This window comes from Anomaloglossus baeobatrachus, chromosome 7 (genome assembly GCF_048569485.1).
Source record: "Anomaloglossus baeobatrachus isolate aAnoBae1 chromosome 7, aAnoBae1.hap1, whole genome shotgun sequence".
Taxonomy (NCBI): Eukaryota; Metazoa; Chordata; class Amphibia; order Anura; family Aromobatidae; genus Anomaloglossus; species Anomaloglossus baeobatrachus.
In genome coordinates this window covers 92,906,282-92,926,779 of record NC_134359.1, presented here as the reverse complement: position 1 = coordinate 92,926,779, position 20,498 = coordinate 92,906,282, and the positions used below count along the sequence as shown (strand labels likewise).

The 20,498-nt window shown below is 42.7% G+C and overlaps 1 protein-coding gene across 4 annotated transcripts in view; it reads right to left on the bottom strand.

Moving 5' to 3' along the window:
- Positions 1 to 20,498, bottom strand: part of AGAP1 (ArfGAP with GTPase domain, ankyrin repeat and PH domain 1) — a 578,830-nt gene that overhangs the window by 77,896 nt on the left and 480,436 nt on the right. For all 4 annotated transcript variants that reach the window (XM_075317477.1, XM_075317478.1, XM_075317475.1 and 1 more), the window contains 2 exons: positions 19,890 to 20,057; positions 3,112 to 3,273 (listed from right to left, as the gene is read on the bottom strand). In XM_075317477.1, coding sequence (XP_075173592.1) covers positions 3,112 to 3,273; positions 19,890 to 20,057 — 330 coding nt within the window. The remainder of the gene's footprint in view (positions 1 to 3,111; positions 3,274 to 19,889; positions 20,058 to 20,498) is intronic.

The window sequence follows — 20,498 nt, the reverse complement described above, 5'->3', positions numbered from 1 at the left end:
TCATTTATGCTACTAAAACCATCTTGGCCCTTTAAAAATGCAATTGACATCCTTGAATTACAGGCTCTGTATTCCTTGTAATGTAATTACATACTCTGCCATGGTGCAGTTCACCGTGGCACCTCACAACACAGGGAAATCAATGAGTGTCACACTAGTATTTCTGTTATCTTCTTACACCATAATTAAGCAAAGTCCGGGATGGTCGTGGACAGGTGCGCAGTGACCACACAGGATGACCAGGTGCAAAAAGCCAAGGACATGGGACCCTGCACATCCTATGACCACAGACAGAACGGACAGATCACATTTCAAAGGGTTAATTAGAGGACCTTAAGATTAATAAGTAGTTGTGCTCACTGATGCACTGGATCCTCTGCAGACGGCACTGGCCCAGATAAGATGTGTGCCAAACAAACCTTACAGGATCTCTGGATGGACTCTGTCTCTGTACGCCTATCCATGGAGTAGATAGAAGACAGCTGATATTAGAGGAGTATTTCCATCTTATAAAGTGATCACAAGTCTTAGAATTAAGGAGCCACACCACATAGCGGATGACTAAGTGGCCACTGTCTGAGCCCGTGAGCCGGATGCTGCGTGGCACAGCCACCCCCTTCCGCAGGGCATGTTAACGGTATCTGCATCCTCAGCTCTGTGTCTCAGCACAGCATAAGCGATGATGTCACTAGATCGCGCCTCAGTCCACACAATGCACAGACCAGAGCAGCACACCAGGGGACCGCCAGCCACGGAAGGATTTTTCTTATCTTTAATTTTGTCATTTGTCCCTTTTTTAGGGTACTGTGGCATCAACATTCTGAGTAGTGGGCTTGTGCAGAAACAAATATTACTAAATTAGCACTGTGGTCCCTTCATTTCCAGGACTAGTCAGACCCCCAACTATCAAGTCATGGTATAACCTAGTCATGGAAATAACCCTTTATAGCTTGGTTTACAAGTTGCATAAATGGAGAATAGACAAAGCCAACCAGTGCCACTACAATCAATCCCAAGCCAGCCCTGGTACCAAACAGCAGTGGAGTAGTAGCATGGCATTCAACATCATCGCTGGTGGTAAACACTGGGATAATCTTACCCTCCACTCTCAAGAGTGGTAGCTTTACAGTCGTCGACCAAAACGAATAAGTTTTATATAACATCCGATTAGTATCCTAAAAGCTTTAATTTTCTATTTATTTTTTTTTTTTTTTGGTCGACTCCTTTTAAAACCTGTATCTTGAGCATGTAGACTTTACAGTCTCATCCAACACCATATTATATATTACCAGCAAGATCCAGAGATACTAAGAAATCATTAGATCATCATTTCTTGCCAGGTAGAGACAAGTCTTCACATCCAGTGAAGTCTGCTTGTGATGACAATTATTTACTGACCGGTCTAAAAAACTAAAGAAACCTAGTTCCAGGTCTCCGATAAAACGGAGGAGGAAATACTGGGCACTATTCACATTCAGCAGTTAAAGGTCTGTTTTCTTAAACAGCATACACCGAATCTTTCAGTAAAACTGAGTACTGGCAATTGAGAGGGGAAAACCGTGGTGCTCTTTTCGCAAGAAAAACACTTGGTAAACATCAAAAACATAATGAAAGGCACTCACCGGTTTAGTAGTGTCCAAAAATCTTTTATTCCATCCTTAGGTAAAAACAGTGTTGGCAGTGGGGGAGGGGGAGAGGTGCACGAGGCACGTCGGATGATGGCCGTTTCGCCTCTTTATACGACGCTTCTGGTGTGGACCTGCAGAAGGGTTGTATAGAGAAGCGAAACGGCTGTCCTCCAACGTGCCTCGTGCACCTCTCCCACTGCCAACACTGTTTTTAACTAAGGATGGAATAAAAGATTTTTGGACACTACTAAACCGGTGAGTGCTTTTCATTCTACTTTTCATGTTTACCTAGTTCCAGGTCTCGCCTCCTATTTATGGATTTGGTGGCAGAGACCGTACACCAGCTGTTACATACATGGGGCCAGGGGCTGGTTGTGACAGTATAAGATCATACCTTTACCATCCGAGGTGGTCACAGACCATTCCTGATAATCAGAGAGGATCTCTGTCTACTACATGAAGGCCTGCTCTGACCACCGGTAGAACAAGTGAAGAACATGTGCTGTCACTAATGGAAAAATTAACAGTTTTTGTTGTGACTATAGGGGGACAAAGAATGGCCCCGCAATGACTGATAGGGAAAGAAATGGTGAAATAATCACTAGGAACAATAATGAGGCCTTGCTGAAATTACTAATAAAGTGGGAATCTCCTGTGGGGAGGAAGAGAATAAGGATAAGGGTGCGCTCTTTCGTGACTACTGGGGTGGAAGAGAATACGACTAAGGATGCATTTACACTAGCCAATGAGGTTTCTAGGAATGCTTGTTCCCAATACTCTGCCAATGTAAATGCTCCCTAAAACTCTGCTATCAAAGGCTAAGACACTGCCAAAACTACTGAGCCGAATGGGGGCATACTGCAGTGACTACTATTGAAGGAAATACAGTGGCTTATTTGGAGAAGGGATAGATACTGATTGCAAAGGTTGGGAGGATTTTAGCTTATTTTACAAGGTTTAATTTTCAATTATTTTTACCCATACATGGCTTTTGTAAAATTCCCCAATTCCATAAGGGGCTTCTTTGCCATCACATACACTACATATGCCATTTACTATTGGCCACTCATTTGGCAAAAAGTCACCTCAACCGACTCCCTATAGAGAGACGTAGCCTCGGACCAGACAAAGTAACTTATTACAATGCGTGAGGGAAGTCTGTGCTCATCACCTGGGGCTATAAACGTTCACTATTGGCTACGCGATGCACATTTGGTCATTGGAGGGATCATGCAGGAATGTATATTGCCAGATTGAGGGCAGTAGTACACTGATAGCAAATAAATGAATGATTAAATGGAAGACGTTTTATAACCAACAACTATACAGAGCAGTGAGGATGTCAGTATTAGAGTGAGAACTGGTGTGATCACATGCAGCCCGATATACCATTCCCATATTAATCCTCTACTAAATCACCAATATCGTGAAAGAACGTCAAATTTTATAGACAAAACGCTGAGCGAACGAGCAGTCATCTCACCTTCAGCTGTGCTGGAGAGGCCATCCGCCTTGAAATTACTAGTACTCTTCTTCCGGCGGTGTTTCTTTCGATTTGCGTGTGGCGAAGGAGGTGGATCCAGTTTGGGACTTGTGGTACTAGAAATGCTGGGACTGGAGCACACGGAGTCACCCAGGCCGGTGTCTGAAATATAAACAGAGAACACTGAAAGAAAAAGCAATAACTACCATGGAACCCAAACCTTGACCCTCATGGTACACAGTGTTATGGATACACAGAAGTAAACCAGTTGCGTTAAATCGGTAGCAAAAATGTATTAAATATATTTGTGTTACTAATTTGCAAAAAAAAAAAAATGCCGGCTTATTTCTTGGTACTTTTTAATTTGTTTTTCAGGAAATTAGGATAAAAATAAAACACTGGATCCACGTCTCATTAGAAGAAAGAGTAAAATTAAGAGAAAGAGGTTGACTCTCAATGTTGTAGCCTCAGACCGCACCGTAACCGATTAGGTGTCCTCTCACCTGGACGAGCTATGCACTCAGTGGGCACAACACTATAGTGTGCACTTTGGTCAGTAGACCAGTCAGGGAAATATGAAGGTTCCACATTATTGGCAAAGCGATCCATCAGTTTCTATGGGCACTGCTTGAAAAACCTCAACGTAGCAAAAGATTTACACAGAGGTGCAAAGAGCTTTATTGGATTTACAGAACATTTAATTCTATACTCCAGGTCTTCACCATACTGGGTTCTTCAGATAATGGCAATAAAGTGGCACGCTGTATGTTAAAAGCCTCAGTCACTACACTAGATTCTGCTCACAGCTACTTCATGGCTTCGATTATAAAGGAACCATGATGTGACAAGTCTGCGTAGTAGTCTATCTTAAATAATAGAACGGCTTTTGACACGCAAATCTAAACTATAGCATGAAGGCCTCCAATAGAGGTTCCAACACAGTTGTAGAAACAGATTGAACGTCTCCTTACACATTAGGTTAAAGTTGGCCGAACCGGTCAATATCAGATGACAGTCTAATGTGTACGGGGACATATGATTTAGTCATGCAAAAGTATACGATTTACTGGATTTCAACATCTGATCCTTATTTTTCCCTTGAGATGTCAGAGGAGTCTTGCAGCAGATCTGATCGAGAACACAGGAATGCTCCGAGAAGCCGATTAGAGGCAGCTAGAGGGTCTTTACACTCTATTTACAATGGGTATCGGAAGTATTCAGACCCCTTTAAATTTTTCACTCTTCGTTTCATTGCAGCCATTTGGTAAGTTCAAAAAAGTTCATTTTTTCTCATTAATGTACACTCTGCACCCATCATCACAGAAAAAAATAGAAATGTAGACATTTTTGAAAATTTATTAAACAAGAAAAACTGAAATATCACATGGTCTTAAGTATTCAGACCTTTTGCTCAGACACTCATATTTAAGTCGCATGCTGTCCATTTCCTTGTGATCCTCCTTGATTTGGTTCTACTCCTTCATTGGAGTACAGCTGTGTTTAATTAAACTGATAGGACTTAATTTGGAAAGGCACACACCTGTCTCTATAAGACCTCACAGCACACAGTGCATGTCAGACCAAATGAGAAACATGAGGTCAAAGGAACTGCCCAATGAGCCAAGAGACAGAATTGTGTCAAGGCACAGATCTGGCCAAGGTTACAAAAGAATATCTGCAGTACAAGGTTTTTAAGAGCACAGCGGCCTCCATAATCCTTAAATGGAAGAAGTTTGGGACCACCAGAACTCTTCCTAGACCTGGCCGTCCAGTCAAACTGGGCAATCGTGGGAAAAGAGCCTTGGTGAGAGAGGTAAAGAAGAACCCCCAAGATCACTGTGGCTGAGCTCCAGAGATGCAGTAGGGAGATGGGAAAAAGTTCCACAAAGTCAACTATCACTGCAGCCCTCTACCAGTCGGGCCTTTACGGCAGAGTGGCCCAACGTAAGCCTCTCCTCAGTGCAAGACATATGACCATGTGATGTTTCAGTGTTTCTTGTTTAATAAATTTGCAAAAATTTCTACATTTGTTTTTTCTCTGTCAAGATGGGGTGCAGTGTGTATATTAGTGAGAAAAAAATTAAACTTTTTTGAATTTACCAAATGGCTGCAATAAAACAAAGGGTGAAAAATTGTAAGGGGTCTGAATATGTTCCGTACCCACTGGACATCAGCATTGGGGCTTCTGTTTAAAACAGAAGCTAAAACACTGAGCCTATGAATAGTCAGATGGAGAGGTCTCTATTTGGGACCGTTCTCCATAAGTCAGAGCAGAGAGCCATCCAATGGGCTGAAAAAGCTGTTCACAGGGGGTGCATTTTCTGACCAACCCTGTGGAGATCAGCGGATCATTGGGCTAACTTCTTTATAAAAAGAGGTGGTTGTGTTCATTAGACAATTCCTCCAATATTTCTTTAAACTGTGCGATTTCTCATAGTGAAAAGACAAATCAGGAAAAGCATAGTGTTTTGTTTGGGATCATAATCGGAGCTTCTGAAGATCTTAACATTTTTTGACATGTAGTAAAATCTTGTGATTTTCTGATTGTTCCCTCTTATCTATCAAACCGAAATGTGCGCACTGAATGGTGTCTCACTATCTGCGAGCGCTGATGAGATCTCTCAGGGTGTATGGACATCTTCAGGTGCCAAAATATTCTCTACCATACATTACATGCACATAATATACTAAAACTTGCACAAATTAAGATGTCTTTGTTATATTGTCCCTATCTGCTTGTATCGTTCTACTGGTACGTAGCACAATATAGCTAACTTGCATATTGCGGTCTTATTCTTAAAAGATCTTACAAAACAGATAAAACGAATCTAGGAAATAGCCCGATTCTTCAGGGAAAGAAAAAGGGGATACTGAATGTGTCTAACACACAACAGACACAGAAGAATGGAACAGCTTGCTCATAAAACAATGAGAAGCGAATAGAAAGAAATAGGAAAAAGCTGACAGATATATAAAAGATGCAGAGAGGGAGGGGATGGGATGGGGAGACGTGGTCCATCCAGGCTGTGCCGCATCAGTTTTTTATGGATATCATCTCACACCCTCCATCCTGTTTTACTGCCATTGTAAGAACGTGTTACACCCTCTCCAAAAATATACCCCTCTGCCGTGGGCCGCTGCTTCACGCAGTTCAGTGTTTGTGATGAGCAAGTGTAAAATAACATTCCCATAAATTTAGTGCAGGGAAATGAACCCTCCAAATGATCACTGCCGTCACTGGCCTGTGCTCAAGGACACACATAACTTATTATACCTTCCTTTAGCTTCAGCTGAAGTGGAAGCTGTGGCAACTTATCTCAGATGACAAGATACCACATATTGCACTGGCATCCCACTTACACCATATGCCGTAATCTACCAAGTATGGCAAAGCACCGCTAATGTGAAAGCCTTAGAAAGTAAAGGACCAGATTACGGGCTTACGTGTGGCTGCTTTCCCCCTGATTCTGAGCTTTACCAGAAACTTATCTAGCGTAAACAGTAAATGCATCTGCAGGCCCCATTCATCCAACAGAGCCCAAATTAGGGATATCTTTGCATTTATAGGTAAAGGAAAGATCCAATAATAATCCAAACCATGATCCAATAATGATCAACATGCTTTATATGGTATCACAAATACAGAAGCAGCAACGGTTTGACCCCTAGTGTACATCTGGGGCCTTCGTCAAGCTAATTGATACAGAAGTGTGCAACCCTCCTATCTAATCCTATTGCAACCAATAAAACCATCTGTACATACCCACCAGTAGACAATTCTTGTAACAAGTGCTTTCATTTTTTTAAGTATCTTCTATATAGCAGTAATGCCCTTCAGATTACATATATAAAGCTTCTGGACACATCTTAGTGCTTACAGAGGCTGCTGTATTATTTTGTTTGTATATTATGCATTTACAGCAGCTTGCCCCTGTTCACACTGCCTTTATTCTGGTGCTGTCCAATTTTTGTAGTATACTATTGCAGGTGGTGACTGCTTCTATATTGGCTGAGCTCCTCACATCAGCTTAAGTCTGTTTTTAATTGTTGCTGGATCATACCTGCCCTTTAAATTTCTAAGCCTTTACCCCGAAAGAGGCGTGTTTGATTAATATTAGGCTTAGGGTTTCACCAAAGAAAGGTACCCCTGGCTGTGGTTGGTGGGCTCTCATGGAATGGCCAATGTGTGCGCCTAGCACGTTCATTTAAGTATATTCTACATAGCAGTAAATTTCATATATTCATTGCATACACACATCTTATTGTATATTCACATGCAGAAGTGTTTTTTTTTGTTGTTTTTTTTTGGGGGGGGGGCACAGAGAAGCTGTTTTACAATACAATTGAGTTTGGAAATCTTATGCATGTTAGTTCCCAACTGAATATGAGCACTGCAATGCTTTAAAAGTCCTGCAACTCTTTCAGCCTTCATGCAGAATTTTTTATGCTAAAAACTGATTTAATTGACATGCTCTGTTGACAAATCATACATTTAAAACACACAAAAACCACACTGCCAAGAGTGATGGTTTTCGCTGTAGAAAAAAACAAAACACGCTGCAAAAACACAACGTGTGAACATACTCTTAGCGCTTACAGAGTGCAGCAGTATTCTTTTGTTTGCATATCCAGCAATAAATAGAATTCTTGTAGAAACCAGGTAATAAAATGTTATAAATAGCATTACTACTATGCCATAAATGTATATATATAGGTTGAAGTCTAATTGCGTTCAACAGTATTTACCAAAAAAACCTGGTGCTATGAAAGGAAAAAGATACTACTCAATGAAACATAAGAGCTGAAGGGCTCCATATTGGTCAGGAGGAATTTTCCTAAATTTGATACACTTTGGTAGTCAACTTACAGTAAATTATTTGGGGTAATATCTGATAAGTTACAGTGCACCAGGTTACAACCCTAAAAGTCCTCTTAGTAGAAGACAAACATGACTCATGTCGTGGGATCCAGTACCTTAATGTATGAAGAGTTCCACTGATTTAGAAATCAGGTGCTGTTTGGGTGAATTTTGGAATCTGCACATAAATACTTAAAAAAAGCAAAACATGGCCCACAGAGATCAGGTCCCATCCATGCCTGGCAAACATGTTTCTAAACCTAACACACGAGGTTGAAAATGAATGATTGAGAACATTTAAGTCCATAAAAAAAAAAATATTTGCAACCTTCACACTTTGAGATTCAATATAAAAAAAACACCACCACCACCAAACGACTTGAGAATGAAAGAAAAGTTACAATTAGGGAAGTGTTGCACTTGAGAGTGCCTCGCATGTATTTGGCGTGTATCTCGCGTTGCAACACCCATCACGACCGCACACTCTCCTCACAGGAGCGGGTCGGTTGCATGCATCTCTATGCAGCTGAGACGCTCGTGTCTGAAGAGTGTGTGGCTGTGATAGGTGATGCACCACGAGACTCGCGCGAGGTATACTGGCCTTAGAAGGACTAAAGTGTAGAGCTACACGAGAATGGTCCAAATATAAGGACCCAATGTTAAAAGGGACCCTTGGAGGCGGATGTTTTCTTTGTGCATAAATGTGATTGACATCCGATAGCAGTAAAACACCATGGCCTTGGGTGTCCCCAATCTGCCATGCACTCAGCCTTTGAAATAGGATTACGTGAAGGTATAAAGTGCAGGTTTTGCTCATCAATGTCCACCACCTGCACAATCCTGTGAGCAGGTAGACTGGTTCCACCATGGAACAAAACAGATATTGTTTTACCACAGAAGAATAAGTGTTTTTTGACCTCTGATCCACAATTCCCAAGAGGTCCTTTACTACCTCGGGTTGCAGGTGCTCTGGTGGTGAAGGAGTTATTGCACCTAGGCATCATTTCGATGCCTGGAGTTGGTTGAGAGCTTCACTGCTCTACTGACAAATCATACAAGACAGCTAATTTTACAAGTCAGGTAGCAGATACCACACAGCCGGCAAAAAGCGGGAAGAAGCTGACATCAGAGCCTCCAACTCCTGCCTCCTCCTCCTAATGCCCCCCCAGACCTCATTCTGACATTCTTTTCTTTAACAGCACCTCCTGTTTTGTGGTCCTTCAGATAAAGTAATTTATCTAATTAGGAAACGTTCAGAGCTGCTTTCAAAGGCGGTAGCCACAGGGAAACACAGACTGCTTAAAAAATAAGATCCTTTTACTCTGCCCCCCATGCATGCCGTTAATTGAATGCGAGGAGGGGGGAAGAGAGCATTGAAATCAGAAAATAAAATGAAGACCCGATGTGTGTTATTTTGTCTTGGACAAAAAGCGGGGACAATAAGCAGCATATTCACTAGCAAAGAAGAACATTTAAATCCCAAAGATAGAGAAGAACAAGAAGAAACAAGAGAAAAACTTGTCTCAACGTCCCCGCTGATATCACACGCACATTAACACAGAGCTTTTAAATTCAGAACCTTTTAATGAAAGGGAAGAGAGAAAGTTTAAATTAAAAGGATCCGACTTGTTTGATGTAAATGACAAAAAAAGGAAATAAAAAAGTTAAAAGTACGGAACGACAATCGTTGATCTGCCAGAAAGTGGGGGGGCTGAGACGCTGAATTCACTGCCTGCAGAAGGTGGGGGGCACTTTAGAAAAAAAGTTTTATTACAAGGGAATATCAGGTGCATTTATCATTTTCCTCGCATTGCCAAGTACCTGATTATTCCTCATTTCCCTTTTTGTCATGTTCCTGATGAGTTTTTTACGCTGCTGCAGTTAACTCCTAGGTAATACATAAAAAACTAAGACATCTGTATCAGAAGGGTTAATGTCGCCCTTTCAGAAAAACTCCGGGAATCTGTGAATTTCCAGAAAGGGTGGGAAATTCTTTTATATCATTACGAGTATGGTCAATGGCATCTTCAATAGAGAAAAAATGAATAGGGTAATATTATATATATATATATTATATATATATATATATATATATATATATATAGATATACCATACAGACCAAAAGTTTGGACACACCTCATGCAAAGGGTTTTCTTTATTTTCATGACTCTGAAAATTGTAGATTCACATTGAAGGCATCAAAACTATGAATTAACACATGTGGAATGAAATACTTAACAAAAAAGTGTGAAACAACTGAAAATATGTCTTATATTCTAGGTTCTTCAAAGTAGCCACCTATTGCTTTGATTACTGCTTTGCACACTCTTGGCATTATCTTGATGAGCTTCAAGAGGTAGTCACTGGAAATGGTTTTCACTTCACAGGTGTGCCCTGTGAGGTTCAATAAGTGGCATTTCTTGCCTTATAAATGGGGTTGGGACCATCAGTTGTGTTGTACAGAAGTCTGGTGGATACACAGCTGATAGTGCTACTGAATAGACTTGTATTATGGCAAGAAAAAAGCAGCTAACTAAAGAAAAACGAGTGGCCATCATTACTTTAAGAAATGAAGGTCAGTCAGTCCGAAAAATTGGGAAAACTTTGAAAGTGTACCCGAGTGCAGTGGCAAAAACCATCAAACGCTACAAAGAAACTGGCTCACATGAGGATCGTTCCAGGAAAGGAAGACCAAGAGTCACCTCTGCTACGGAGGATAAGTTTATCCGAGTCACCAGCCTCAGAAATCGCAGGTTGACAGCAGCTCAGATTAGAGACCATGTCAATGCCACACAGAGTTCTAGCAGAAGACACTTCTCTAGAACAACTGTTAAGAAGAGACTTTGTGCAGCAGGCCTTCATGGTAAAATAGCTGCTAGGAAACCACTGCTAAGGACAGGCAACAAGCAGAAGAGACTTGTTTGGGCTAAAGAACACAAGGAATGGACATTGGACCAGTGGAAATCTGTGCTTTGGTTTGATGAGTCCAAACTTGAAATCTCTGGATCCAACCACCATGTCTTTGTGCGACGCAGAAAAGGTGAACGGATGGACTCTACATGCCTGGTTCCCCCCGTGAAGCATGGAGGAGGAGGTGTGATGGTGTGCGGGTGCTTTGCTGGTGACACGGTTTGGGATTTAATCAAAATTGAAGGCATACTGAACCAGCATGGCTACCACAGCATCTTACAGCGGCATGCTATTCCATCCGGTTTGCATTTAGTTGGACCATCATTTATTTTTCAACAGGACAAAGACCCGAAACACACCTCCAGGCTGTGTAAGGGCTATTTGACTACGAAGGAGAGTGATGGGCTGCTACGCCAGATGACCTGGCCTCCACAGTCACCAGACCTGAATCCAATTGAGATGGTTTGGGGTGAGCTGGACCGCAGAGTGAAGGCAAAAGGGCAAACAAGTGCTAAGCATCTCTGGGAACTCCTTCAAGACTGTTGGAAAACCATTTCCGATGACTACCTCTTGAAGCTCATCAAGAGAATGCCAAAAGTGTGCAAAGCAGTAATCAAAGCAAAAGGTGGCTACTTTGAAGAACCTAGAATATAAGACATTTTCAGTTGTTTCACACTTTTTTTTGCTAAGGATTTCATTCCACATGTGTTAATTCATAGTTTTGATGCCTTCAATGTGAATCTACAATTTCTAGAGTCATGAAAATAAAGAAAACTCTTTGAATGAGAAGGTGTGTACAAACGTTTGATCTGTACTGTGAATATGTGTGTGTACATGTGTATACATACACATATACACACATTCACAGTACAGCTGGACAAGACGCAAAATGAATGAAGAAAAAAAGATATCAAGTCAATATTTGGTGTGATGGCCCTTTGCCTTCAAAGCCGCATCAGTTCTTCACTTGCACAAAGCTAGGGATTTTGTTGGATCTTAGTCTGGTGATTGTGTATCTAATTATACCAAACAGGTAATAATCATCATTGTCTTATATCGGCTATATATATATAAATATATATATAATTTATATATATATATATATATATATATATATATCGCATATCATACACTACTTGTACAACCCATTCTCAATAACCATGTTTGCCTCTGTTAACATAACACTGATACTCTCTTCCGATGTCGGCGCTTTTCCAGTGGTGTTGGCACTCGCTCTAATTGGGCTCATGTTTACGTCACGTGAGCCCTGCGCCCAATCACCGCCGGCTTCTTTCTCCCTGCCTATGGATGTATCAAACATCAAGACGCAGTGAGCGGCAGCCACAGCCCCGACTTCCTCTTGATGGTCAATTCGCCTGAAGGTGGGGAGAGAGAACCCAGCGGTGATTGGGTGGAGGGCCGATCATTATCACGAGAGCCCTGACACCACTGGAACAGCACCAGCATTGGAGGGGAGTATAAGCATGGTTATTTTACCAGGGGCAAACATGTTGATTGAGAAGGGGTTGTGTGAGTAGTGGACAATTCTTTCAGCTAAAACAAACATCTGTGTAGGAGGCTTAAAACTGGGTGAGGAAAAGCCAAACTCTAGTAAAAAGGTGAAGATGTGGAATACAGTTTTATGTGACAAGTCATACACCATGGCCAGGCTGAGTACAGCAAACAAGACACAAGGTAGTTATACTGCATCAGCAAGGGTTCTCCCAGCCAAAGATTTCATAGTACACTAGGGTTTCAAGCTCTTTTGCAGAAACACCATAAAATGGGCAACGTCGATAACTGTAGGTGCAATGTTTGGCCACGGAGACTTCAAGCAGTACTGTGTTGCCCCGAAAATAAGCTCTAGTAGGAATTTTTGGCCTTTTCGGAGTAAGGCTTAAACATAAGTCCTACCCCGAAAATAAGCCCTAGTTGGACGTAGGACACAGTGAACGCAAGGACCTGTGGTGGAACGCTTCAAGGACCTGCAGTGAAACTTATCCTCAACCCGTGTTTCCCCGTAAATAAGCCCTAGTGCATTTTTCGGAGCAAAACATAATATAGTAGAGTGTCTTATTTTTGGGGAAACACAGTAGATGAAGGGCATATCATGCTTAGTTCCCTTCAAATTTGAAAGATATACCACAATGTCCTCAACTTAGACCTGACACAACCAATAGGACCCAATTAGAATCATTACTGTTTAGAGAAGTCTGTCCAGAAGTGATCTTCATGGAAGAATTGTGGCCAAAAAGCCGTAACTACAGCATGGAAACTAAGCTCAACAATGCATGAAAACATGGACCTGGGGTGCAAAAAAAGTACAAGTGCTCTGAACTGATTAGTCAAAATGTGAAATATTTGGCTGTAACATAGGGTAGTTTGTTTCCCAAAGGGCTGGAGAGCGGTGTAATGAGGAGTGTCTGCAGGCATCAGTAAAACATTGGGGAGGTTTATTGCAACTTTGAGGCTTCATTTCAGCAAAAGTGTCCTCATTGATGAGAAACACAAGCAGGTATCTTGCAATACCATCAGGGAGTGCACGTGATCAGAATGCAATGTTTTTCTACACCCAGCACTTCCTCATGGCCGGGATTTCTGATCATACGCGCTGCCCAGCGTCTGGTGTGGGGACAACGGACACAGTTACACGCGTCCCCGCTGATGACACTAGACAATGGGAACAGGAACTTATGCCCTTGTGACTAGTCAGTGTGCTCATTAGCATATCATAAAGGATCTTTAGAAATCCTTTTTGTAAAGATCTTTATATCTATGCTACTAGATACAGGGACAGTTAGACAGGGATTAGCAATATGCGCCCAGAACTGCTCGTGGTTTGCATATTTCACCTGACAGGTTCCCTTTAAAGACAAAAGCCGGTTACACCAAATGTTGACTTTATTTAGATTTCTCCTTTGTCCATTCAAATTTCATTTTGTTAATTGATAAACTATTAACACTTCTATTTTTCAAAGCACTTACTTTGCTGCATTTTATCCCACAAATGTCGAAAACTTTTGTTGTGCAGTACTATGTATATATAGTACACACACACACACACACGCACACACACACGCACACACGCACACACACACGCACACACGCACGCACGCACACACACACGCACACACACACGCACACACACACACGCACACACACACGCACACACACACGCACACACACACGCACACACACACGCACACACACACGCACACACACACGCACACACACACGCACACACACACACACGCACACACACACGCACACACACACGCACACACGCACACACACACACACGCGCACACACACGCGCACACACACGCGCACACACACGCGCACACACACGCGCACACACACGCGCACACACACGCGCACACACACGCGCACACACACGCGCACACACACACACACACGCACCAAAAAATACTGTGTGCGTCAAGGTGTAGAAAAACGTTGAATATCTTCCAGTGGTATTAATGCTTACAATATTGGGGCACTTGGTGCACACATTTTCATATATGGGGCACAGCAGCTTGCACCTGTTTACATTTCCTCATTCTGTTAATCAACAACAAGGTTGTTTATACAGTATATCTATTTGTTAACTTTATCAGAGAGTCAATCATAAACAATTACTGTTATATTTATGTTACTAAATCATTGCTTCAGACTGATGGAAGTACAGTATAGCCTCTTGGTACTAATATTTCTAAGGATGATGATCGTAGCCTTTTTAATCAGTCATCGTAAAAAATAATGAATCTGTGTTTACGCACATAAATACAGTTTGCAAAGATCGAAAATAATTTTCATTTTCCTTGCAAAACCTCTTCATAAAATAACAATTCTGAACATCTTTTCTTGGAAGGTGTGTCTTTTCTCAATTATTTCTCCTTGCAATACATATAATGACATCTGTGTGTCACTATTTGGGAAAGGGGGGTGGTCTTTACAATGTCTGACACTGCCCGATCATGTCCCAGGTGTGTCACGTGTGACAGACAGTCATGTGGTTTCTGGCCATAGAAGGTCACAGCGTCTGGCTGCGCAGAATGCTCCCTGACTTTCCATTGTTCCTGCTGTCAGTATTCATTGGTATAGGTAGCTTTCCTACTGGATTCATCTCTCTCCCTTTTAGACTCCGCAGGAGCTCAATTTCCACCCAGGTGCTGATCATTGGTATTCCCTTGGTATTTAAATACCCCTTTCTTCCTTTGGACAAGAGCTGGTGATATTTTTCAGTTTCTTCAAGCTTAGGTTGCATACAGGTGGCTTGTACTCCTCTGTGGTATCATTGCTGATAACTGCTGAACTTCTACCTAGGTCATCTAATGATAAGTAGTTTGTGCGTGTCCCCTTTGTGTCTTCTGTAGCTGTTTAGTGGGGTTGACGAAGAGCTCATCCCATCTGTTCCCTATTTACAGCCCAGCAGTAGGGATACCTAGGGTTAGGTATCCGGCTTGGCGCATAGGTGCGGAACCCATCTAGGGCGGTGAGGGACCCCAGATACCAGCAGTAGGTTCGGGCAGGGTCACCATCTTCCCTTTCCCTAGACACAGGGTTTCCCTTCTCCTTTGCCGTACGCTTGCTACTTCCCCGTACATAGCGTGACAGATCAGTAGCAACAGTGTCAGACTGTGTATGGATGCACCCCTTTAGGCTTTGTGCGCACTAGAAACGTGAAGTTTCTCAAGAAAATTTCTTGAGAAACTTCTGGGAGTGGAAGATTTCCGGACCTCCGGAAAAAATCCGCGGTAAATCCGCATGTGGATTTGCCGCGGATTAGCCGCGATTTTCCCGCAGGTTGTTCCCTGCGGATTTTGCAGGCTGTACTGCAGAAATCCGCAGGTACCTGCGGAAAAGAATTGACATGCTCATTTTCTCAAGAAATTTTCTCAAGAAAGTCTTCTCAAGTAAATTTCTTGAGAAAAATCCGCAGCGTGCGCACAGTTATTTTTTTTTCTCATAGGATTTGCTGGGAAATGTCTGCACAAAGATTGCAGACATTTCTCAAGAAATTTCCGCAGCAAATCTGCGGGTAAATCCGCGGGTAAAACGGCCTAGTGCGCACAGAGTCTTAGTATACATTTCTAGCAGGAATAAGAGTGTTTTAGGTCCTTAAAAACAAGCTCAATATTAGTTATTCCATAGGGATTATAAGTATTTCCCAACATGTACATGTCAGGAGGTCTGACATGATCTCATGATGAATCTCAGATGACCTCAACACTAGTACATTGGAGACAACTCTCCCAACTTCCCACACACCTACATGCTTGGGTCCGTGTTCATGTGTTCCCTATGTAGACTTTGGAGTAAGCCGCTATCAGACTCCTGTGGCAGCAGCTCATCTCCAGAAAGAATCAACAGATCGTGTCTAGTCTCTTCCGATATCTGTTGGGGAGGAAGAGTAGGGAACGAGGAACAACTGTAATATGATTGGAGGCCTTGAAGGGTTAATTTTATCTGAAACTTAGGCTGCTTTCACACATCCGGTTTTTGCAGTGCGGCTCAATCCGGCTCAGAAACCTATGCAACGGATGCGGCGAAAAAAACTGATCCGTTGCATAAGTTCTTCCATGCGGCCCGTCCGTTTTTTGACGGATGCGGCTTGATACTGAGCATGCGCAGTGCAAAAACCCGCATCCAGCCGCCGGATGCGTTTTTTGCCACAGGACTCCGTATCCGGCGTCCATAGGCTTGCATTGTAAATCGCGCCGCATCCGGCGCGATGCGCTGTTTTCGCAGCCCAAAAAAACGTCCCAGGCAACGTTCCATCCGGCTGGCGCATGGGCTAAATATGCCGCATCCGGCAAAAACCGGACGCAACACAAGGCCATGCGGCACAATACGGAGCTAATGCAAGTCTATGCAGAAAAAAACGCAACCAGCGGCAAAAAAAAAAACGGTTGCGTTTTTTCTGCAAAGCGCCGTATTATGCCGCTCAGCAAAGCCGGATGTGTGAAAGCAGCCTTACATGGCTGAAACAGGAATACCTACATCCAAGTTCAGACCACAGGAGATGGCGCTACAGAAACTGCGGAGAGCGCCTAAGGAACTCTGATCCATAACGCATATAAAAATGAAAAGGAGTTAAAAAAAGGGGAGTTAAAAGAACCAAGAAAAGTACTTAGTAAGGATTGTGGATTGTTATCTATAACGTTCACATACCCTAATATAGCCATGGGTCACCAATATACGTTATTAGAAAAAATAAGATGTAAATGATCCAAGTGAAGCATGAATGCTAGAATCGGTATATTGTATTGAAAACATTCAGGTGGCCATTCCAATTACAGAAGATCTTTAGGAAAGTTTTTCCCCAAATGTTGCGAAATGGAGATATCAGCAAGCGCGTTGGGAAAGCAAGCGAAATGTCTCTATGCAATATTGTATAGAAAGTATAGAAATGCACAAGGCAGTATACAATTTTAGCAGTGGTATTCTGCGTTAGAATATATACTCCATGTAGATAGAAACCCTTTACCTAAAAGTGAGCCCCCCGATTTCTCCCCAAGCACACAGCAGTGGAATTAACAGGAGAGAAGAAGGTTACTCTCGCTTTTAAGGTTCCTGATCTAGATGAATAAAAACACACACAGCCGTTTTCTGGGCTCTCTGCAGACTGTATTGTTCCTCTGTGACAATGCTCACAAATAGCGTCTCTCACAGGAGACATCTTCAAACCCTCCCCCCTCCCTTAACACACGGCTGTCTTTTTTTGGCTGCACGAATCCTTGTTATTATTTCTTGCGCCTCTGAAGCCGTCTCTCTTCTCTCTTTCCCTCTGTTCCGTTCCCCGTCACAAGATTGTCACTTGGAGGAATCTTTCCCTTTCTAGTGCCTTTCTCTTGGAAGAAGCTTAAAGCCTTGTCCCTGACTGTCACTTCAATGGGGTTATAGCCACGTTCCTACCTCTGCTGTCTGCATCACCTGAATTCCTGAGAAAAATCTTTGCTCCGGAACCAGAGAATTTGTGCAAATTACAGCTAAAACTTGCTACCGCACATTAATAATCTCATTGCTGGGCGCTTTAAAGGGAAAAGTGCAGGAAAAGCGGTGAATTATATATACATACACCACATAATGATATGATCAGATTTCGTACATTTGACAATCTGTCTAGCATATCAATGATACAGGTTTTACACCAAATGCTACCTACAGACGATACATTAAGTTTATAAATAGTGGAGTTTCCAAGCAGATGCAATTCACAGATGTTTTATACAGCAGGTGGAGGATGCAAGAAATGGGGTCAAATAGAAGAATAAATGCTGGGAGATGGGTATTTGCTTTTGGACAGTGTGCGCCTGTTGGATCCTGGGTGTGTGCAATAGGCAAACCAAAGTGATGGCGCTATTACAGATGCAGGAGCAGGTACCAGTTATGGGTTACCATCAATTATTGGGCTGCGCTTGGTCTTGTCATTGCTACAAGTCCAGGTGCAACAGTAAGACAAGTGATCCCCTATGGAAAAAGTAATTTTTTTTTTTTACTCTAGTCACTTGAATGCAATCTGCTGTTAAGCAGAACAAGTAAACTTTATGAGTGCTTTGTGTTCCCAAGTATTGATCATAATACTTCCTTTACTGTGAGTTATACCAAATCACTAAAAAGGGGGTAATTGGAGTTAGGCGCTGTGCCCACGATCAGTGTTCACAGTGTTTTGGATGCAGCAGGTTTCAGTTGCGTCCAAAACACTGTTATGTACAGTGCAAGCACAGTGGATGGGATTTCTAGAAATCCCGTGCTCCCGTGCGCACTGTGCGTGTACGGCCCGCAGCGAAAACTGACCTGCGGTGCGGCTTTCTGAGCTGCAGCATGTCAACTCTTTGCTGCGGAACCGCAAGCGTTCTCCGAAGGGAGAACAGAAGAGAGAGACCGCAACTGCCCAGATTGTGGGCACAAGCAGCTGTGGCCTCCAGTGTTCTCCTGCGGAGGAGACTCGAGGTCCCTGCTGATCAGGACCCGCCGCATCAGGTCCTGATCGTAAGTACATACCCTTAGGCTTTGTGTGCACGCTGCGATTTTTTGACGCTGCATTTTTGGTTGCTAAAAATGCACAAAAACGCATAAAAACACACCCACGGCAAAAACGCGGAAAAAAAAACCGCACCGTAGGCTGCGTTTTTGATCTCTGCATTTTTCCAATGCATTGCATGGAGGGAAAACGCAGAAAAACGCAGGAAAGAATTGACATGTCCATTTTTTCTTTTTTAAGCTCAAAAACACAGCTTAAAAAAAAAGTTGTGTGCGGACAGCAAAAATAAAAACTCAGACTTTGCTGGGGAAGCAAAGTCATGCAGTTTTGAGCCCAAAAACGCACCCGAAAAACGCCACAAAAAACGCACTGTGCGCACATAGCCTTCAAGTTGCACCAAATTCTGCAACTTTAATAATTCCAGATGTTTTCCCTGTATTAATTTGACTTCCCCCACAAAGTGGGGAAGAAGAAAGAAACAAACAAAAAGAAACAACTACAGGTGAACACATAAAATAGACTTCAAACTTGAATAATGATCTGTGTGAAAACAAAAAAGGGTGCAAAAAACAAAACTAGAAAAAAAAAAACCAGGTGCACAGGCAATGCAGAATCGTGGCCTGAGTGTCTGCCGCCTTCTGTGGACTATTGGCTTGGAGTGGTCACGCTGCCGGTGACAGGCATGCTGCCGCACACAGCACGGTCTGCATCCTCCCCTGAGCTCTTTTCATTGACTGGACATCTTGATGAAAATTTGGAATGCTCTATATAACCATAGCGTGTGATACATGGGATCTGCTTTTAAGCATATGTCTCAAATAAAAGTAAATTATTATTATTTCCTGCTGATTGTTTAATGTGCGTCCTTACAGATAGCTCAGTCAGGATGGTGGGCAGAAGCTGGGTTATCATCTGATAAAAGCAAGTTAAAGGGGGCAAAAACAAATAAATAGGAAACTAATGTTATGATATGAAGATGTGGATTTTATTATATTCCCATTATTGGCTAACAATGCACTTACCACTACTGATGGCAGAGTTTGCCAGTACAGCTCCTTCACTCCATTGATCAGCACTGGACACAGAGTAAGACCGTTGATGCATACCATCTAGGCGGCTGAAGGAGCCAAGGCTTATGCCACTTTGGCCGCTGGCCATTTGTGTAACTGATGTGCTGCTTGTAACATTTCCTGTAATGATAATCAAACAAGATTTTTATCTTTCATGTACTGACAATAGACAGGTACAAATACATACATGCATGCTGTATGAAAAGTCCAAAGGGTATAGAGTGGCACCTGGGATTGGGGGGGTAAGCACACCACAGTGGCCAAACAGCAGCGACCCCCCCTAATTGCTATTCCCCTCTTGCTGCTTCACTTAAGGTGGTGTCACACACAGCGACGACGTCGCTGCTAAGTCACCATTTTCTGTGACGTAACAGCGACGTCTCGTCGCTGTCGCTGTGTATGACATCCAGCAACGAGCTGGCCCCTGCTGTGAGGTCGCCGGTCGTTGCTGAATGTCCTGCTTCATTTTATGGACGTTGCTTTTCCGCTGTGAAGCACACATCGCTGTGTGTGACAGCAAGAGAGCGACGAACTGAAGCGAGCAGGGAGCCGGCGTCTGGC